The sequence below is a fragment of the Acanthaster planci genome, linkage group LG16 (genome assembly GCF_054643075.1).
Source record: "Acanthaster planci isolate LZ-2023a linkage group LG16, COTS_SCS, whole genome shotgun sequence".
Taxonomy (NCBI): Eukaryota; Metazoa; Echinodermata; class Asteroidea; order Valvatida; family Acanthasteridae; genus Acanthaster; species Acanthaster planci.
Window position 1 is genome coordinate 8,598,452 of NC_141792.1, and position 19,371 is coordinate 8,617,822.

A 19,371-nucleotide genomic window follows, 5' to 3' on the forward strand; every position below is an offset into this window, starting at 1 on the left:
CGTTATTCGGACAGTCAGTTTAGGCCTGTATGGAAGAATTCCTCCATCTGCCTAAATTTTGCCGGTACTCGGGGGGGGGGTGGAGGTGGACGTGTAAGACTTGCCAGGCCAAAAATATTTTAAAAGTGAGGTGGGGGATAACACCATGAGACACTATGAAAGGTCAAATATTGAGGTATATCTGCAGTATGTGTTGTACGCATGCAGCATCTCTTATGTACATCATAAGGCCTACCTGTGGCTTTCCATTGCAACAAAGACTTTGGGGGCTGTTTGCTGAAAGTTCATTGGATTTCTTCTGTTGATCTGACGGAGGTGCCAAAAAAACGTTGGAGAAAGGGCGTCAATGATTTGATACTGCCGATCACTCTCCAAAAGTCGCTCCCATTTTTTGTCCCAAGCCCCCACTCCCCGATCATAGGGTTCCAAGAATGGAAGGTGACAAAATCAGTCTTTGTGGTCAATCACGCCGGTACCTCGGAAGCTAATAACCGATTAAGATTCCAGATTACAAGCGGCAAATAAGAAATCAAAGGAAATGTGCCTCCATAAAAATACGACTCGGACACTTGTTGGTTACTTTATCACTTGTTCCAAGACATCACTGATATCAAATCTAGTCCTGTACGGTTTTCTAACCACCATGCCTGTTCAAACTCGAAAACTGAGAAATTCTGGGAAGCCTGTACCATTGTTTCCCTGCATTACGTTTATTCAAGAGGACGTTATATCTCGGCAGCATGCAGTGCAAAAGTGTCATTTACCAAACGCTTAAATGTAAAAGTGGACAAAATCAATTTTCAGCAAGTTAATCACGGGTCCGAGTTGGCATGGGTCCGAGTTGGTCGTGGGCCCAAGTTGGCATAAGTCCGAGTTGGCATGGGTCCGAGTTGGTTTGGGTCCGAGTTGACTCGGAACCTTTGACAGGTACAACCCCTGCAGCTCTTTTAGGAGTACAAAAACTAACCAGAATTTCCCGATATATTGGCATCCCCAGCTCTGACATCATAGGCTAATATTAATTGTAAGTAATATATATCACAGTTATGTAGTAAACTGGGCTCCGGACAAGAATTCGAATTAACGTTATCGTAACTTGTCCCACTGGCATGCGGCCTCGTCTACTGGCCTAGAACTTACATGGCGTATGGGCGGCCACCATATACGTGTTGCGTGTGTTGCGCGTGTTCTGATAGCATGTTGTGCTCCCTCCCTTGACGTAGATGCGCTCAAGACAACAACAGTGAACGAGCAGAACTTGAATTAATACGAGAACTGGAAATAATACCCAACTACTGGGTGAATTTGGTTTTCTGATCATAGATTTCCAACTGAAACAACAAAAACTTGAAAAAGTAATCCAGGTACCGTAATCTTGTGATCCCTCCATTGCAATTTTATTCAGTGCGATTACTGATTAGGCCTTGCTACAATGCTAGGCAATAGGCCTAGGCCTAAACTTGTAAATCTTGATTTCATTGTGATTTACAAATTGCACTTTCATTATGATTAAGTGGAAATCACGATTGCATTGTGATTTTCAAGAAAACTGCTCATGTACATGTACTTCCAGAACTGTAAGGTTTATGCGTTGCAGATAGCCATATACATGTACAATGTACAAACTCCCATTAGGCTTCCTCAACACAGCTCATCTTGGTTGTTCTGATTGTGCCAACTCAATCTTCCACCACAGCTATTTGTGCAACCCAGTTTCATACATTATGCCTTTTTGGTGAAGTTAAAGGTCAGATGGGGAGGTTTATTTACCTTATATCCTCATTAAAATGGTGAAATTCTTGAGCATTTTGCCCATTCACTCTACAGAAAATCAGCAGCATGTACTCTCAATAACTGTCAGCTGTGTGATAGCATTACCAATTGCAGCACAGCTCCTGTCTTTTCTTTTTGTTTTCCCGTCACCCACAAATGAAAGGTGTTCTGTGATTAATTCAATTTGCATCCATTCCAACGACCAATCACAGCTCAGCCTTCGTTTGGATGGGGTCCGGAAATCAAAAGGAAAAGATAGTGTTGTGATTGGTCAAGCTATGACACAGCTGACAGTCATGGAGAGTTCATGCTGCAGATTTTCTGTAGTCAGTGGTAGTGTGGATGGGCAAAATGCTCCGGAATTTCACCATTTTATAAGATCAATAAACCTCCTCATCTGACATCTAACTTCACCAAGAAGGCATGTATGAAATTTGCTCGCAAGAAAACAGCCACTTGCTTATGGGAGTTTGCATAGAGGTTTGTATAAACCTTGATAGTTCTGGAAGAAGTACCCAGTACCCCGGAAAACTCTCTATGATGTGCAACACATGTTTTGAAATGTAAATTACTCAATTGCAATTCGTCCACTTAATTTCAGATGCAACAGATACTTATAACGTGCATAAAATCCTACATTCTACCCTGATGTGCTGTGTACATGTACCAGTATGTATTTAAATTCAAGCTTAGGACGATTGTCAATTTTTTGTTTCAATTTTTCACGGGGGGAGGGGGAGAGGAGAGGGAGAGAGGAGATGGGGGTTTGGGGGAGGGACTACTCATCTGTTATGAACTAACAAACACATAACATGAGAGTTTGGGGTTTTTCATGCGAAGTGGTGATTTTTATCTCTTATGTTTATTTTTTTTTCACCTTTTTTTCCTTTTTTTGGGGGGGGGTTGGGGGGGTGCCCCAAATGTTCCCCACCCCTTGTGATATCCATGAGGGGTGGATAGTGTTTGCTTTGATTAGGATGCAAAAATTTACAGTTTCAGTTGTTAAGTTTTGAAAAGCTGTTTTACCTTTCAAAGACCTGACACTCCTTGGGCATTTGGTCTAAAAATTAAATTTGACAGTGCCGGTATTGTTACAATGCAAACCTTCCCCTTCTTGTATTGTGGCTGGTCTTAACCAGATGAATCAAGACAAAGATGCTGATAACACCCAAGCCAAAGGCGGTGGACATTATTATTTAATTCCCATTCATAAATACCATGTACATGTACCTCTTGTGTCACAAAGTCATAACATTTAAAAAAATTCCAACAGTGTTACCGGTACTTCGTTTTTTTAAATTATGTTATTTATTTTTTTCAATTTTGGTATATTCTTGTGAATTATCTGCTATGGAGACTGGTGAACATGTACATGTACTGCATGAGTCCGTGTGGTGCACAGCTAGCCAGTGGTTTATTAAGACTGGCCATATAATAAAGAACTCTGGACAATGAGAAAGGCTTAGGGTGTACCCCAGTAAACAAATTCCCACATAGACACCAGTGATAAATCCCTGTACTTTAAAAATACCTCTCTTACAGGTATCCAGGCTGTCCAGATTTTGACATGCAAGTGATTTCCTGTTGCACCCTCTTCCTCACTCCAAACCCTCCTACTTCCTGCTTCCCCCCACCGAGGTATACATGTAACTGCATATACATGTATACTTGTACATGTACCGGTATCTAATGAGACATGTTGTCTGCTGTTTCATCAGAGTGCCATCAAAAGATGCCCCGGAAAAAGAGATCTGCCAACGGGCCAGTTTCCCCTCCCCCTGCAAGACGGGGCTCCTTTCAGGCATGCAGTGAGGACGCGTTCGCAGCACCCACAAAGAAGTTGGAAAAGGATAGACAAAAATCCTCAAATGGCCGAAGTCGGACCGACTCATCACCAGACGTCGAGACTGCAACCTGTAGCAATCCACGGAATGACAGAGCAGACTCAGCCAGACCACAGGACCAAGCAAAAACACCACATGTTGAGTCTACAGCCAAGAGTGGTTTTCATGAAGTACCCCTTAACAGGCCCACTGGTATGTGACTTCTTCTGTTTTGAGGACACATCTTCTTTATACGTATGAAAAGGCCAATTTGTTGATCTAAACTGTTTTTTGAATGACTTGAACTCAGGGAATGGTGAGTTTGGCAGTGATGCACAAGTGCACAACCAATATTTTTAACTTACCAGTTAGAGATAAAGGTGAACATGTTTAAAGTCCTTTTTTGCTGTAAAATATTGAGCTGCTTCTTACAGACACAGCTGGGGAAACACTGTCGGTAGGTAAGTAAAATTAATGTTTGAAAAAATGAGCTTGAGACTTTGAATATGGGTGTACATATGCAACCATCAAGAAATACAAAAACTATCCTGTTTGGCTCAAAACGTGTTAACTCTGGGGCTATTAACTCTGAGAGGGATGACCTCATGAGTCATGTCATGAATTATACTGTGTACTACCAGGGTAACATTTTTATGCGTGCTAGCACATTGTTCCTCTCGCGTTTGTGTGATACCTAATAACGCATACATGTGTACATGTACATTACACTGCACATGTACAATGCATATAATAACATTTTCAGCTTTTGCCAAGGTTCAAATCAATCTTTCTGGAAAGGTAAGTTACATCTTAAGCTCACAATAAAAAAATTTTGATAAATTTGTATTTTAACAAATTAAGGTCTAAGGTCATACATTTGCATAATTTTTCTTTGATAGAGTATGTGGGTTAATGTTGATTTTATTTTATGAATGAAGGCCATTTCAAGAGCTTCAAAATGGTGTCAATTTTGTCTCAGTGGGTACTTGCTTTAGGAGATGTGCAAAAGCATGTTGCATTCTTGGCTTGAATTAGCTTCAATGCTAAATTATAAATTACAATCCACAAGGAGCCAAGACTTTGAAGTACTATGATCATGATGACATTCACACCTATAGTAGGATTGGGGAAAGTTAATAACACTTGCTACATTAATTGCAATAAGAGTTTATACATGTACCAAGCCGTGTGGTGGTAGTTTAAAGTGAATTAGGTACTGTTATGCAGGCAGTTAATTAAATCTACCTGTACATAAATGTTTGAATTTTATTTTTATACCACAGCAACAGCATCAGGTTCTTCTATAAGTGGCAAGTCAATGTCTACCCAGTTCAGAGAAAAGGGCAACATAATGTACCAAAAGGCCCTGCAGGATGGCATAGCACCAATCATAAAAAGGTCAAGGCTAGACGATGCCTTACAGCTCTACACCAGGGCTGCAAACTTGGCTGATGGTCCTGCGAAACAAGCAGATTGGTCATCTGCCACCAAGAACTGTGGCATGGCCACAAAACGAATGGCACGGTGCAGCACAGATGAGGCTGCTGCGCTGGAGCTGTTCAAAGAGTCCTTAAAGTATATGAGCCAGGCTCTGCTGAGGGGGAGCGATGTCCATGGCGGGGCGTGGGAGGAGAAACTCCGGAAGGAGATGGAGTTGTCCTATTATGCAGTCCTAGAGATCATCGACAGCCTCAGTGATGTCAAGGAGAGGTTGCGAGAATTGTACCAGGTTGTTGGCACCCTGCCTGCCGGTTTGGTCCAAGCTAGGGCAAAGCACAACATCGCTGACATCCTCTTCAAAGAGTCCATCCGCCTACTTGAGGGAGGTGACTACAGGGAGTGCCTGAAGTGCTTGCATGACCTACATCAGCCAGTGGAAGAGGCACTGAGCCTCCTGAGAGGATGGAACCTGGACCAGGAAGCCCAGGATCTTGAGTCAGACCTCCGGGTCTTGAAGCAGGATGCTCTCTACCACATTTCAACGGCCGAGTCAGTCCAGGCACGGACGTGTGGTGAGAAGATTCTGGAAAGCCTGTACCAGGAGGAGAATCTGAACATGACTGCCCTCTGGGAGGCTGTGGACTGGTTTAAGGAAGCCAGCCTAAAAGTAAGCTTTCATGGCTTCAGCCAGATACAGTCGACTGTCGTTATTACGAAATCGGCTATAACTAAATTCGGGTTATTGCAAACACGAGTCGTGCACATCTCTATGGAGATAAAATCTGTTACAGCAAAATCGCATTGTACGAAATTCCTGTTACAACGAATGGTTTTTGTGACTCCGTTGCCTGCAAAACCATTGTTGACGACCCATTTTTAACGAACATTTGCAAATCGCAGCGGTGAAAACATGTGCGCAGTGCATCACACTGGTGCCTGCCGGGCCGAACCGTTGCCAAAGAAGGCATGAGGGAAATGGGGCAACCAGTCAATGTACAGTTGCTGCCAAAAAGGGTTGCGAGTGTTCCAGTACATGTACATCCTATACGAATGCAGCTCTACTGTTGCAAGTCAAAAACATACTGCCGTCACAAATTTTGTGTAGGTTCTTCACAAAAATTGGTCTCATGTCAAAAATACGGCCAAATTTAATTCGCTTGACTTCTCTCACATCTCATGAGCCGAACTAATCGCTCAACACTGCATTATTCATGTTGCTCCAAAATTATCTAGTGTACCGGCCAATGAGACTGTGCGTTTTCATGACATACCTTTGCGAGACACAACTATCCAATCGCCATATTCCTTCATTACATCATGCTCCTTCAGCAACCATCTCGCACGCAGGCAGCCGTGGCACAGTGGGCGAATGAACTCGGACTATCGATCAATTGTGTCATGCAACTAGTGTCAAAAATCATAAGACAGACAGAAAATTTAATAAAAATGTCTCTCCATGACACAATTTGTGTTGGAAAGACTACTCACATGAATGGAGGCTCCAGTTGATGAGTCTTCACATTCTTGAAGGTACACACAGGCCTACATGTGCATGCCGTTTAGCTTCGTTGTCATCCATGGCGATTGAAAGCCTTTTAAAAATCCCTGGGTCGATGCTCTCACATGTACGTGTATTTGCTTTTTTTAATCTCACATGCACGTTAAACATGTTTTCATGTGACACTGAATTTTATTATTCGAAACACATCACAGTATATTTGATTAATTATAACCAAGAGATCTTTTTGATGTAACATCAACCACGCGTTCATTGGTATGCACATACATGCATACACGTGCATGTACATGGTATTGTACAACAATGCACCGAAGCCATTGCTCTGTGTTCCGCCTACAACGAATTTCGGATACAATGAATGTTTCTACGTGGTCCTGAGGATTTCATAATAACGAGGGTCAACTGTATTGTTCTTTTACAGGTTAATTTCTTCCTTTTAGAAGAGGTTTAGGATGCAGCACTTGATAAGTCAGTGGTAAATTCAAATTGAAGTCTTTATTTTAATCCGAGTCCATCACAAACTCTCACCAGTTAAGTACTCTACAAGTCTATCAAATTCCATCGCCAGAATTCTGGCCTCAAGCCAAGTCACAAGCTATTGAAGTGAACTGTTACAGAAGCTTAACGTTTGTCATTGGCCATCCTGTTACTTGTGACTGGCCTTGTGACTGCTTGGACCTGCCAAAGGGTTTTGTGTTGGACCTGCAGCCTTGGAGGTCATAGGTCAGAGCACTGGTTGTTGCTGCTCTCTTTCCCTCTGCAGGCAGCTGAACTGGACCTTGAGCAGGAGGCGGCTGCTCTCAGCTTCCTCGGCCTTATCAACGAGAAGGTGCTGTTTTCGGTGACAAAGGCCAAGGGCTACTACAAGCGGTGCCTGGAACTCGTCGATGCCGCTCAGCCCAAGACGTTCCTGACAGAAAAGTGGTACCAGCAGTGTGTACAGGGCTATCAGGTCATCCAGAATAGAGAGCGGAGCAGAGATGAAGCAGCCCAGCAGAAGATAAGACGAAAGGTCAGATAATCAAGATTTACATGTACATGTACATATGGTGTAGTGTAGTGTGGTTTGGGGTTTGCGGATTGCTGTTCGTGGGTTTTGGTTTTTGGTTATGTTTCCACCGCATCCTGTGGATGAACAAAGAGTTGTAGGCTGTTTGCTTAAAAGACAGTTACAAATGATAAATTTTGTTTGCAATCTTGGAAAGTACTTTCAGTCTTGTCCCAAGGCAATAAAAACAGATTTTCATGCAATGTATGGCCATGCAGGTGTGAGAGTATTGTACATGTTAAATGAAACCAGCATGGCATCCATCCACACAGAAGACTAAATGCAAAGAAAATACTTTTCATATTGACTACTTGCAGATGGTATCATTCCACATTGCTCTTGTCCCCGGACTGGGATAATTTTCAATCCAAAATAACAACTTTTTAAACATATATACCGACCACAACAGTCCTTCACAAAGCTGGACTTTACAAATGCAGACCCTCAGAGGCCAGTAAGTATTTTTGCGACTTTTTTCACCGCATTGTTGCTCTATCCAATTTCAGAAACTGTGTTGCAAAGTGGTATTTGTTACTGTGCCCGGCCATGGCCACAGCTGTGTTTGGCAACAAACGTGCTCGACCCCTAAAGCCACTTTGGAGTGTCTCTGTGTGTGCAAACTCAGTTGGAATTGAACAAGGATGAGAATAAATTTAGACATTGCAAGGCAGAATTCGTTATCAGGTGTTTACCAGTTCTCCACACAGAGAATACCTGTGTGTATGTAGATACCATTCAGTGTGAAGTGGTTAATCAACCTGTGTTTGAATTTATGTTCAAACTTACTAATGCAGTAAGTAAATTTCAATTTGCTCTGTTTCAAAATTCTTTCTGATTTCTTGAATGCAGTGTTTTCAGAATGCATTCAAATATATACAAAATTTAAACTCATAACAAGAAATGTAATTGTGATCTCTGCCCCAAATCTCGATGAACTTTCTTTGGCTGCATTTAGAATGTTCTTTACTTGCTGCTGTGTTACACTGTGCAACATTGCTTATATGTAGCTCATTTCTCTCAGCAATATTGCTGGACACCTGACGTCATGGTGGTATAAAAGGAATGGCAGGTTTGCATTTTACATATTGGTCAATGAGAGAACTGGCACTTGTTGAAATGCAAGATAAAACCTAAATGTAAGTGGTACTAACATTGAAGGTGACACTATATCTGAGTTTTGGGTAGGTAGGGTTTGTGAACTGGGGTAATACTCTTGTTGCCTTTGGGGTGAGTTTCATGTTACTGTCGAAGACATTTTGACTTCGTTCCTAAAATGTGTTCCTGTTGAGGACTCTAACCACGTTTGCATGGATTTGGCTTCAGAGACAGAGAAAGTTTGTATGAGTAGTTATACCAGCCGGGGGGGGGAGCTAGTAAAATTCGTAAATGACAAGTTTTGTCGTTGTTGTTGTTTTTTCTCCTAATTAGTTCCTGGATGCTTTAAAAGATGAGCTAGCTGCCCTTGAGAAGGCCAATACAAGTGCTAGTAGCCTCCTGGAGCACTTGTACAAGCATCACGCCCCTCCCAAGACCCCAAAGTTCTCCCAGAAGCATCTGGAAGAGCTGAAGAAGAACGAGGAATGTCCAGAGAAGATGGACTTGGATGTCCGCAAGGCTCGCAAGAAGCTCCTGCTGAAAGCGTGCCAGGACTTCCACCCGGACAAAATCCAGGAAAAGGCGGGGGAGTGTGAAGAGGACAAGGCCAAGAGGAAAGTGCTGATGGAGGAAGTCACCAAGATGATCACCAAGTACTACGAGCATCTCAAGCTGGGCTGATCAGGTTCTTTTTTTTTCCCCACCAGCATCCATGGTAATGGGTACAGAGGACTGTAGGTTTAGTCCATCACAAGTCCATGCAAGCCCAACACAAGTCATCTTGAGGGTGTAGCAGCAATGGATTTTTATTAGACAAAATATTTTTTTAAAGTTCTACAATCTGTGAAAATTATTTGACATTCCTAGGTTGAATGTATTGAAAAGTGCACTTTTATGAACACTTGAATCCAACTTTCCTGGACAACTGAGGGCTCTGTTCCTGTGATGTTATCCAGGAAAGACATAGGTTTTACTATTCAAAAGCTTGAGGCCAGGTTTTACCCACTGCAAACATTTCTTGGAAGGGATTTTTCATTGCTTATTGCAGTGAACTTAATCAATTGCTAAAGATGAAAAAACTTGGGTTAGAAAAATTTAAAAGCATAAAGCTATCATTTTGTGCACGAATCATTGTAACATCTGCATGTAGGCTTTCATCCCACAATGACATTACAATTTTGCTCATTTTCATGGAAATACTCATAAAAACCAAAAAACAGTCATATTTGAAATGGCAAGTTCAGTAAAAACTGCAGTACTCAAAAGTGATACTAAAGTGTACCTGATTACATTGGAGCACAGCTTTGTACATCTACATGTATGATGGTCATCGATTGAGAAGTGCAAACATGTATATGTACATGTTATTGCTTGTCTGATAAATCCCATTTCAGAATAAAATATCATTGACATTTTCAAAGCCAATGTTAATACCCTGTTGGAAAGTTTTACGGAAAACACAACAATTTTGCTTTTTGAACAAAAAAATTACGAAATGAACAAGTTAGATCTTGCCAGAGACATTTTGTAATGTTCCAGATACAGGATTGGTATTCATGTAGATCAGTGGATGGTTTCATGTGGTGTAATGTTCAAGTATTCAATTCACTGCAAAGTGTAGGTTTAATTCAGAGGATAGATGACAAGCTACTAACTCAAACTTGTGTAAATTGACATTATGCCTTTAATAATTGCCGATAATTAAATCATTGTTGCTGTTTTTAAGTATTAGACATATTTTTGAACGGTTGTGTCTACATGTATGATTTGAGTCAGAATTAGACAAGTGTAACCCTTGTCATATATTCATGTATATTTCAAACGTAAGTTTAAATGACTTAATTTTCTTGCTATCCATTCCATTTTATTGTATTGATGAAATTGCTAACAATGATGTGGATGTGCCATTCGCAAAGTAGCTACATGTATGTTGCAGACACTGGAAATCAGGGGCCAATTTCGTAGAGCTGCTAAAGTGCAAGAAAACCTTGCTTGATAAATCAGGTAACCAGCCAAAACTCCCTGTGATGTACATGTATATTGTTTTAGGATCGTATTTACATGTACCTGTCTTTGGGTTAGCATGACAATCAGATAGAGTTTGAACTGGTGACCTTTGTTTAAGGAAGGTTGTTTCATGCATCAGCAAATTTTGTGCGTAAGCATCTCTGTAAAATTGGCCCCAGCATGTCAGACTTTGCATGTCAAAACACTGCTTTGGTACTAACTCCAGAAACTTCTTAGGGAATTCTAACCACCATGCAAAAAAAATGCTATCTGATGTTCCTGTAGAATAAACAGTCGAAGCAGTGTGGATCTAGACTCACAAGAGCTCTGGACGTCACCTTGATGATGTTCCAAAACTCACCGAGGGCAGAGTACTTGGTCTGTACGAGTTGACACGTTCTTTTGAAAAACGGTGTTTTACTTGTACTTATACATGTTTTAGCCGTGCAAACGCCTTGATATTACCTCGGTGTGTGCTGCATAATGGACGTTTGTTGATCTGTATCCATTTACAAACTGTCCTCTGAGTAATGCTTTGACGTAATCAATAAAACAAAGTATAGCTAGCATTTTGTGTTGTGTTTAACCATCATACTTTTATTATCATCTGAAAATATACCTGTACAATGCATTGGTAAATATCAGTTTCAAACTCCATAGATCACTTTTATAAATGTCATTATTTTTCCTTCCTAGTACAAAGAAGCACGGGAGATCCTATGCAGAATGTAAGCCTCAGCAGCTGGACCTGCATGTCAGTGGATGATGCACACTGGAAATTTTCCAGCCTGCGCAAAAAATGTTGCGCCTTCAACAAATTACTGGTATGTTGTGTCAGCTGGTCAAAGTGTGACGTCTTCAGTGATGCATTAGATCTTCACTTGACTGAGTGCAAATTTATACCAGTTGCACCACTCTCAATATTCCACAGTGATCCTACTGCCTGCAAAGCTCCAAGACCCAATTACACTGTGTGACTACTGGAGTAATCTTAATGCCATTCAACAGCTTGCGAAATGCAAAACAGTCTGTGCAAGGTAACCTGCTCCAAACTATCATATCGAGAGAGCTCCCATCTGCCCAATGGGAACAGACACGATGCTCTGAGCGTCTTCGTCATGCTCGTCCCTGTTCTCTGTTTGAATGCCCAATACTTTCAATTTGTGCCTCTCCGTCTGCCGTTCCTTCTTCTCTGCCCTCTTCAGCTGCTTCAGAGTGCGGCTGTTGACGGCCAGCCGTTGACCCTGAAAAGTAAATGTGTCATGTCAGAATGTGCCATAATTAACTTGTAAAAGGGCCCAAAGCATGAGGCATGGATTACAGGAACACGTGAATTTTCTCTTTCAGAAAGGTTCTGCTAAAATCGAAACATGATGTGTATGTTAAGGTTGTTATTGTGGGTGTTAGAAGTTTGCTTCAGTTTCATATTTCTAAAATGGGATTTTAGAGTCACCCTGCATAGCACCCTTAACCCACTAATGGCTATGGATGTGTTACATGTAAATATAACCTGCAGCTAAAAATTTTGTCACACAACAGTCATGACGATGATCAGTAATGTTCAATCCTTGGATTCTGCCGGAGTGCTATTTTCAGTAACGTTTGCCTTTCCAGCTGATCCAATGCATTTAGTATTTCAAGAACATGGATTCACTTTAATCACTCTGTACAACTAGAGACGTATGTTGAGTCAGCAAAAACTGCAATAAATTTGCAGCCTGTCGACTCTTGATAGATTACCCCTTGCTCTTATTGTAATAGCCTCTGCATGTCAGAGGCAATCTTTTTGTCTTATGCCCGTTATTCCAACTCCTGATACTCACCCTCCCTCTTCCTCTGCCATGTGTTCTGTTTGGCTGGGTTATCCTTGAGTCTCCTTCGACAGGTGCGCCAAAGAGGCGAGACCCTGTGCCTCCTGGCAACCAGATGCTGCTTTCAGGATTTCCGGTAGCGTCTTTGGACGCTGTTTGATCTTCAGAAAAGAGAGAAGATGTATTCTGTGTTAGCAAGTGAGACATTCTCTTACATCTCACACCAACATACCATATGTCCATGATTTTTGGTTTTTGTGATGCTACGTAAAGGGATGTCGACCTAAACTTGAGTCTCTCTTCATTTTCAGATGTAAACTCATCAGGGCTGCAGTCAACTCAAGCTTGTCTCAGGTTCAGTTGTGAGTCCTATCACAAGTCCTTTCACACAGCAACATGAAATGGATGACTAACTGATGTTCTTGATACAGTTTGAATACCTAATGTCATGGCTTAAGACTGGGTGACTACTAACAACCTTGCACCCCTTAATGTGCATCTCTTAAAACACATTGCTGGTTGAAAGTAGGCATGTACGTACATCAACTTTGTGGACTTGTGGTATTCTACACTATATCTGATGTTGTGTATTTTATGTGCATTGTATGGTTTTGTCGATTTTGTTTTAAATTTGTTCCTTTCAAAACAACTAAAATCAGTAGAACAGCGATGTGGCTCTGTGACGACCGTAGGGTTTGATCCAACTTCAGTCAATACTGTCAATTCTTACCATCAGGTTGAATATCCTCTAGTAAAAATTGCAGAATAAAGTCGATGGTTGCCTCTACATCGTACTGGTTGTCCTCCAAGGTGTCGCTGATAAGACCAGCATCCTGTACAGGACAAGCCCAGGACAGTTAAGGGATCTTGCATAATTTTACAAAGGTGCTGTGTAGTCTTGGAATGGGACGAGTGGATGACACATTGTGCTTCTTTGTAGCTTTACGTATTTGCTTTCATCAGAGCACAGCATGCTGTGACTGGCATGGATACAAGACCAAACTTTCCAAGACTAGGATCAACCAACATGGACGTGAGTTGCCTGTTAAGACTACTAATGAGGCCTCTTGAAGCATGTCTGTCTGCTGATTCGGGACAGCTACATGTATGAGGCTCAGCCAATGCCATAGTTCAGCTAAAGTTCAGATGGGGAATGTTTGTGGTTTTGAGCTCAGAAGTCAAGTTCTGTTCCATACCTTTCCGGGTCATGGCACTGAACTGTACTATATATATATATTTAAATGCTATTCTTAATAGTAGGCTACCTGACACCCAGTGGCATCCATGATGCGTACAACCATATCGTCCATGCTGCCATTACTCCAGGCCCTGTCCACTGTGATATCATTGCCAGCAGACGCACCACAAGAAGAATGGTCATTTGTGTCTTTGTGCTTGGTCTTCTCTCTGCTGTCCACATGTTTTCTTGGATCTGAGGACTACAGTCACAATACGGGTAAGAGCCTCAAAAGGAAATTTGCGGTTTTTCTAATGACCGATTGCATTGCAAATGTAAATTGCAAATTGTAACAGTTGAATCTGTCAATAACAGCAATAAGGAAATTCCCAAAAAATTACTGAAGACCACTACAAGCATCAATTACTTTGATGTGTGAATCTTTTTCTTTGACTTGACATGATACTCAATGGACCCTGTACAAAAAGTTGTTGCACATGTGGCAGAGCCAGAAATGAGTTGGTTGTTGAATACACGTCTTTTCATAGGTGTAGTTCCCCTATAACAAATCCAGGTTTAGATCAGATTTCCCCTGTATTTTTCTGTTGGAGTATCCCCCTGTTTATTTACTTTGGCCCTTCTACCTATTCAACTTGACCCTGTACTCTGACCACACTTAGTTTGGAGAGCAGACCAGCAGAGACACTGTCACTGTTCATGTATGTGTTCCTCCTCGCTGGAGTATAATTTTCTGCTCAAGTCAGGTTTCTGTCTGCTTCTAAAGTCAGTGATTGAAAGCCAAAATTCTCACGAGATCTACTATGACACGCTATGTTGGTTTCTGTCTCTTTGGGTTAAGTCTTTTCAGCTTGTAGTCCTTTTGGTTTTTGCATTTTGTTGGTACTTTAAATTAATAAATTTTTGTTGTCCTTTTTTGTTAAGTCAAATACTGGTATTTGAGTCCCTGTTAATTCAGTTTCTTGTGACTTTTTCTGCGAATATCCTTGGTTTAGTTAAGTGAGTTTTGTTTCTTATCTTTTTTGCCAGTTCCCCCATAGTGTGCCTTTTTCCAGGTTGCAAAAAGCTGTGAAACACAGAACATTGGTTTTAAAACCCACTACACGATATGTCCGTCTTACACTAACCGTCAGCTGCATTCCTCTAGCAGAGAGAAAATGCAGGACCACACACATTCAACTGAAAAGTGCACACCACAGAGTTCCAACACATGAACTGGTGGATACCGGTGATGTACTGGTATTTCTATCCATTGAGTCTAACAAGCAGGGAACAACAAGGTCCATTTAAATAGTTACAATACCACCTTGGATGGATGACATTTTTACCTTGAATTTGGTTGGCTCTTGCGACTTGTCTCCAAATTTCCGCACACTGGAGTAATGGTCCCCATTGTGGTATGCTATATGAAGCTCTCTAGCCTCTGGCCTGTCGGACCCACTTACCTGTGGAAGAATTTCAAGGTGCAAGGGGTGTGAAGGACTGAGAAAAAATCACAGGATGAGGGAAAACATGCCTGAAACAAGTTGCATTTAGACGCTCTCCGTGGTTAAAGAGTAACTTCCGTGAATCTTCTTTCCATATTTGTGGAGGGGATCAGATCACCCTTTGTAATGGACTGTAAGCTGTCTTGAAGCATTTCGAGAGGTGGAAATGTACACTTACAGTGGAAATATCAACAGAACCCAGCTGTAAATAGTAACTGACCAATGATGTGACAAAGGAACTGCTGAGATAAGATTGGACTAGTCAACTGGCTGAATCCCGAGTATGGTTTTTCAGAGGTCTTTACTCTGTAAACGTGCACAAAAAGGAGTGATGGATACACTCGCCTTCCAGTCTGGTGCATTCAGTTGATGTATGACCACGTTGAGGCCGTGCCTGCGTGCGAATGCTACAATACTGTCATTTCCGGCATAGGTACCAGACTTGGCAAGATTCTCAACTGGAAAAAGAGACAAAAAAGAAAAGCTTTCCTGCACTACAGGATATTTTACTGAAAAGTCATTCATACAGCTTGCTTGAAAATACATGTAATCTCTAGGGCAGATTTTTTTCTCAAAATGTTATTTATGTCCTTCATATTACAGCTGAGAACGCTGCTTGTCCAATGCCAACTTTTGCCCATTACAAAAGCCTGACAATTAAAAGTGACGGCCATTTCCAAACGGGGTTGAAGAGTTCTACTAAGCTATTACCCGGAAAATATTTTAATATACACATGGAAAATTCAAATTCATGACTTTCATTACTGTATTGACAAAAGCTTTCTGCAGTAAAATTGTTGCTTTGAAATGTGAGAATTAACAGAGGGGGAGAAACAATTGTCCAAACATTTTTTTAAATACATGTATTGTTTGGCTCTCGTTTATGTCTTACTGTGTCTGTCAAATGGCACATCATCCTCAACGAATGGCTCAAAGTCATCTCGGTGTTCAAGGATATACTGCACCGTCTCTGCTCGGTGCTTCAAATGGTTCCGTCCGTGACCATCCATTTGGTCACCCAGGGCCCGGAAGAGACAGTTACTGGTTGAAAAAGAAGGCTCATCAAATAAATCAAGACCGATTCTTTGACTACAAGACTTACGTATGAGTTTTATGGATTTGGAACCACCTTATTTAGAATCACTACTGAAGCTAATGCAAATCATGCAGAGAAAAGTTGTTTCGTTTTATGAACCAATCAGAAGACAGCCATAGCCACTACTACTGACTGACAAAGATAGCCTGTAGTTACCACTATTGCGCCATCACATCTAAAGCGATGCATCAAAATAAAACCCTTGCAAGTTGCATGATCTTTATTTCCTTTGCTTTTCAATAACTTTTTTCCCTTCAACAGGATTCCAGGACACCATTTTTCCACAATTTTCCATGACTTTTCAATAAACTCCTTGGCCTTTTTTTTTTCAGGATTTCCCATGACCATGAGAACCCAGATCTGCACTTAATTGGAAACTGGCAATCTCTAAATACTTTATCTGGACCCAGATATAAAGAATGCATATTATGTGCTCTTAAGTGTAGTACAACTGTAGCTCTGATATCAACTTTGATTTGTCTGTGCTGAATGTGTCACCAGTATTGAAGAGGTTAACTTGAATGCAACTTAAACCAGAAATGTACAGCCAACTGGCCACCTACCCATCCCCTGGTACATCTCTCAGTTCTAGTCCCACCGTCTGTATCTGAGTGGCGAAGCCTGCAAAGTTCTCATCATCTGCAAGGTATGATGCATCTCTCTGCTGTTTCCTGGGGGGGAATGAAACACAAACAAGTTATGCACATCACTTCACTGTCCCTGCGAATAACTAAGCTTGTTTTTATTAAACAAAATTATTCCAAAATAAAAGTGCTTAATCTCATCTCAGGGAAACCAAAACAACAAGCCATGACATATCTTTCTGGGTTTTATGCAAGGTACAGATTTGAAGCCATGTTACTTCCATGTTAGCTGAGGTAAGCAGCCACCTTCTCCCTTGAAACCCTGGTCGACAGCCCAACAGATTTACATCCTGTATAAAAATGTCCATCCCTCCTAAAACTACATGCGGTATGTGGCATTGTAAAAACAAGGCAAATTCTTTTTAAAGGCTCATGCACACAGATATAGGAAACCAAGTCTCAAAACGAAATTTACAAAATTCAAACTTGTGACCTTCAAGAACTGATGCGGACAGGGATGATAATGAGCAATACTGATGGGGTATAAAAATAGAGTTGATGAAATAGTAGCACCTGTAACCGTTGCGAATTGCCCTCTCATCTCGTTTCCTCTCCTGAGCATCTCGTCGCTGGTTGGCTGAGAGGTTTTTGGTTTGTCTGCGGTTCGCTTTGCTCATCTCTTTTTCTCTTAGTCTTCCATGTCTTCAGCAAGCTGTTGATAGAGTACTGTACGTGTATACATGTACATGTAGGCCTGGGCCTACTTTTAAAAATGGACCGACATAACTTTATGCATTCATTCGGGAGCTTTGTGACCTTTACAGCTACATTGTGACACGTGAACGGTGTTTTCACCCCACTGTGAGCTTGGCATGCAATTCCATTTTGGTCTGTGTAGGCCTACGGACGGATTTAAGGGTTCATCCAAGAATTTTTGCAAGCCACGGTCACAGTGAGGTGAAACACCGTTGTAGATAACAGCATGTACAGGACATGCACCCCATCCAGGAGCAACCCACACCCCATGGCCATGTCTGCCCTTGCCCTCTCATGCCCCTTCCTCCAGTCCACCATCAAAGGCTAGCACTGATCAACACGGGTGTTTCACAAGAGTACACCTCCAAGAGTTTGCAACGCGCTGGCCAATCACAACATGCAAAATCTGTCGACTCTTTTCAAACGCGCATTGGCATGATTGGGTTGACAGATTTTGCTTGCCATGCACATTGTGATTGGCCAACGTGTTGCAAACTCTTGGAGGCCCACTATTGTGAAACGCCCATAATAGTTATTATCATAATCAAGATGATTTGATAAAAGTTGAGCAGCGGAGCACACAGAATTTAATGAGCATCTTCGAACTGGTAAACAGGCACAACCGACAACGGACGAACACATGACTGACACAGCCACATGATCATGATGCACAGTGACACATAGCCCCAGTGTGGCACGGACTCTCACTCCTGATCCATCCTTAGGATCTTACTAGTGTTAGTGGGGCTAAGTGACACAGCACTGGTGGTGATGCTTCGTATTCGGTAGAAAGTCCTCAATCTTTCACTAGGTAGATAAACAACGTGTGCGAGTACTTACTTAGACAATAATGTGGATTCTGGTAATCACCATTCCTCTCTAACGTTAAACATGACATAAACGACGGTCGATGTTACTTACATGTACATACATGTTAAAAAACTTTTCGATCGGCTCAACCCTGTCCGCGTAAAACGATCCGAACAAAGACAGGCATGGGCGCACGAAAGCGGTAGGCCTACGCATTTTGTGAGCGAAATTAGACTTGCACCAGTTAAGCGAGTGTGATGCATTTTTTTTAAGTATTACCATGCGCTGGCTCGCGCGCACTTTATTTCCGAAAGACCTTAATACCGAACTGGCTCATTATGCTGAAGAATCTCAGATTTTGACACTCATCACTTTTTTCGGAGTTTTTCTTTTTTATTTGTCCAGTGTATTTTTTTGCGAAGAAAGAGGACAGTCGAAGACTGAGCATCCATTGGTCTACTTTTTCATCTTCTTTTGGTTGTTGGAGCATATGGGTTATGGATTTGACAGTTTCATTAAGTACTTAGTTAGAACGCTTTATTCGGTTGGAAATTTGTTTTTCCCATAAAGTGTGCAATGTACTAGTTGTATACACACGTACACACATGAGCTATGTGATCAATAAGAGTCTATTGTGATGTGGCAAAAGTAAAGAAACTCACTTTTAAAATGTAAAAGGCATGATGGTCCATGAAAATATTTTGTTTTCATTTTTCGGTGAATAAAGTTTTCAAGACTTTCTAACACCGTCACCAATTTCCCAAAGGAATTTCAGTGTACATTTAGAGTTTCTGGTCATCAGGCTCATCAGTCAGTGAGCTTGCTATTTGCTTGCTGTGGTGTCCAACAGATGTGGTGTTTTGTGAAAGGAGGGCTCCGCTCATTTGTTTGTCTCCGTATAGCTATATACGCACAGGACAACATTGA

The 19,371-nt window shown here is 41.5% G+C and overlaps 2 protein-coding genes across 5 annotated transcripts; one reads left to right on the forward strand and one right to left on the reverse strand.

Annotated features, from left to right (window-relative positions):
• Positions 1-889: 889 nt before the first annotated feature.
• LOC110989308 (uncharacterized) lies at positions 890-11,274 on the forward strand. Of its 2 annotated transcripts, none has more exons than XM_022253602.2 (5): positions 890-1,024; positions 3,492-3,809; positions 4,880-5,703; positions 7,319-7,567; positions 9,032-11,274. In XM_022253602.2, exons 2-5 carry the CDS (start codon positions 3,506-3,508, stop codon positions 9,377-9,379), a joined length of 1,725 nt encoding a protein of 574 aa, XP_022109294.2. In that variant the 5' UTR covers positions 890-1,024; positions 3,492-3,505; the 3' UTR covers positions 9,380-11,274. The 2 variants fall into 2 exon arrangements, with proteins under 2 accessions (XP_022109294.2, XP_022109295.2); XM_022253603.2 differs by lacking the exon at positions 890-1,024 and adding an exon at positions 1,151-1,364.
• On the reverse strand, positions 11,275-18,632 carry LOC110989307 (OTU domain-containing protein 3-like). 3 transcript variants are annotated; one of them, XM_022253600.2, is made up of 10 exons: positions 18,556-18,632; positions 17,452-17,590; positions 16,858-16,965; positions 16,091-16,239; positions 15,544-15,656; positions 15,040-15,156; positions 13,782-13,955; positions 13,247-13,349; positions 12,529-12,677; positions 11,275-11,949 (listed from the first exon to the last, which is right to left on the reverse strand). In XM_022253600.2, the coding sequence occupies exons 2-10, from the start codon at positions 17,553-17,555 to the stop codon at positions 11,761-11,763; spliced, it is 1,206 nt and encodes a 401-aa protein (XP_022109292.2). In that variant the 5' UTR covers positions 17,556-17,590; positions 18,556-18,632; the 3' UTR covers positions 11,275-11,760. The 3 variants fall into 3 exon arrangements, with proteins under 3 accessions (XP_022109292.2, XP_022109291.2, XP_022109293.2); XM_022253599.2 differs by having other exon boundaries at positions 18,475-18,632; XM_022253601.2 differs by having other exon boundaries at positions 18,368-18,617.
• Positions 18,633-19,371: the final 739 nt, after the last annotated feature.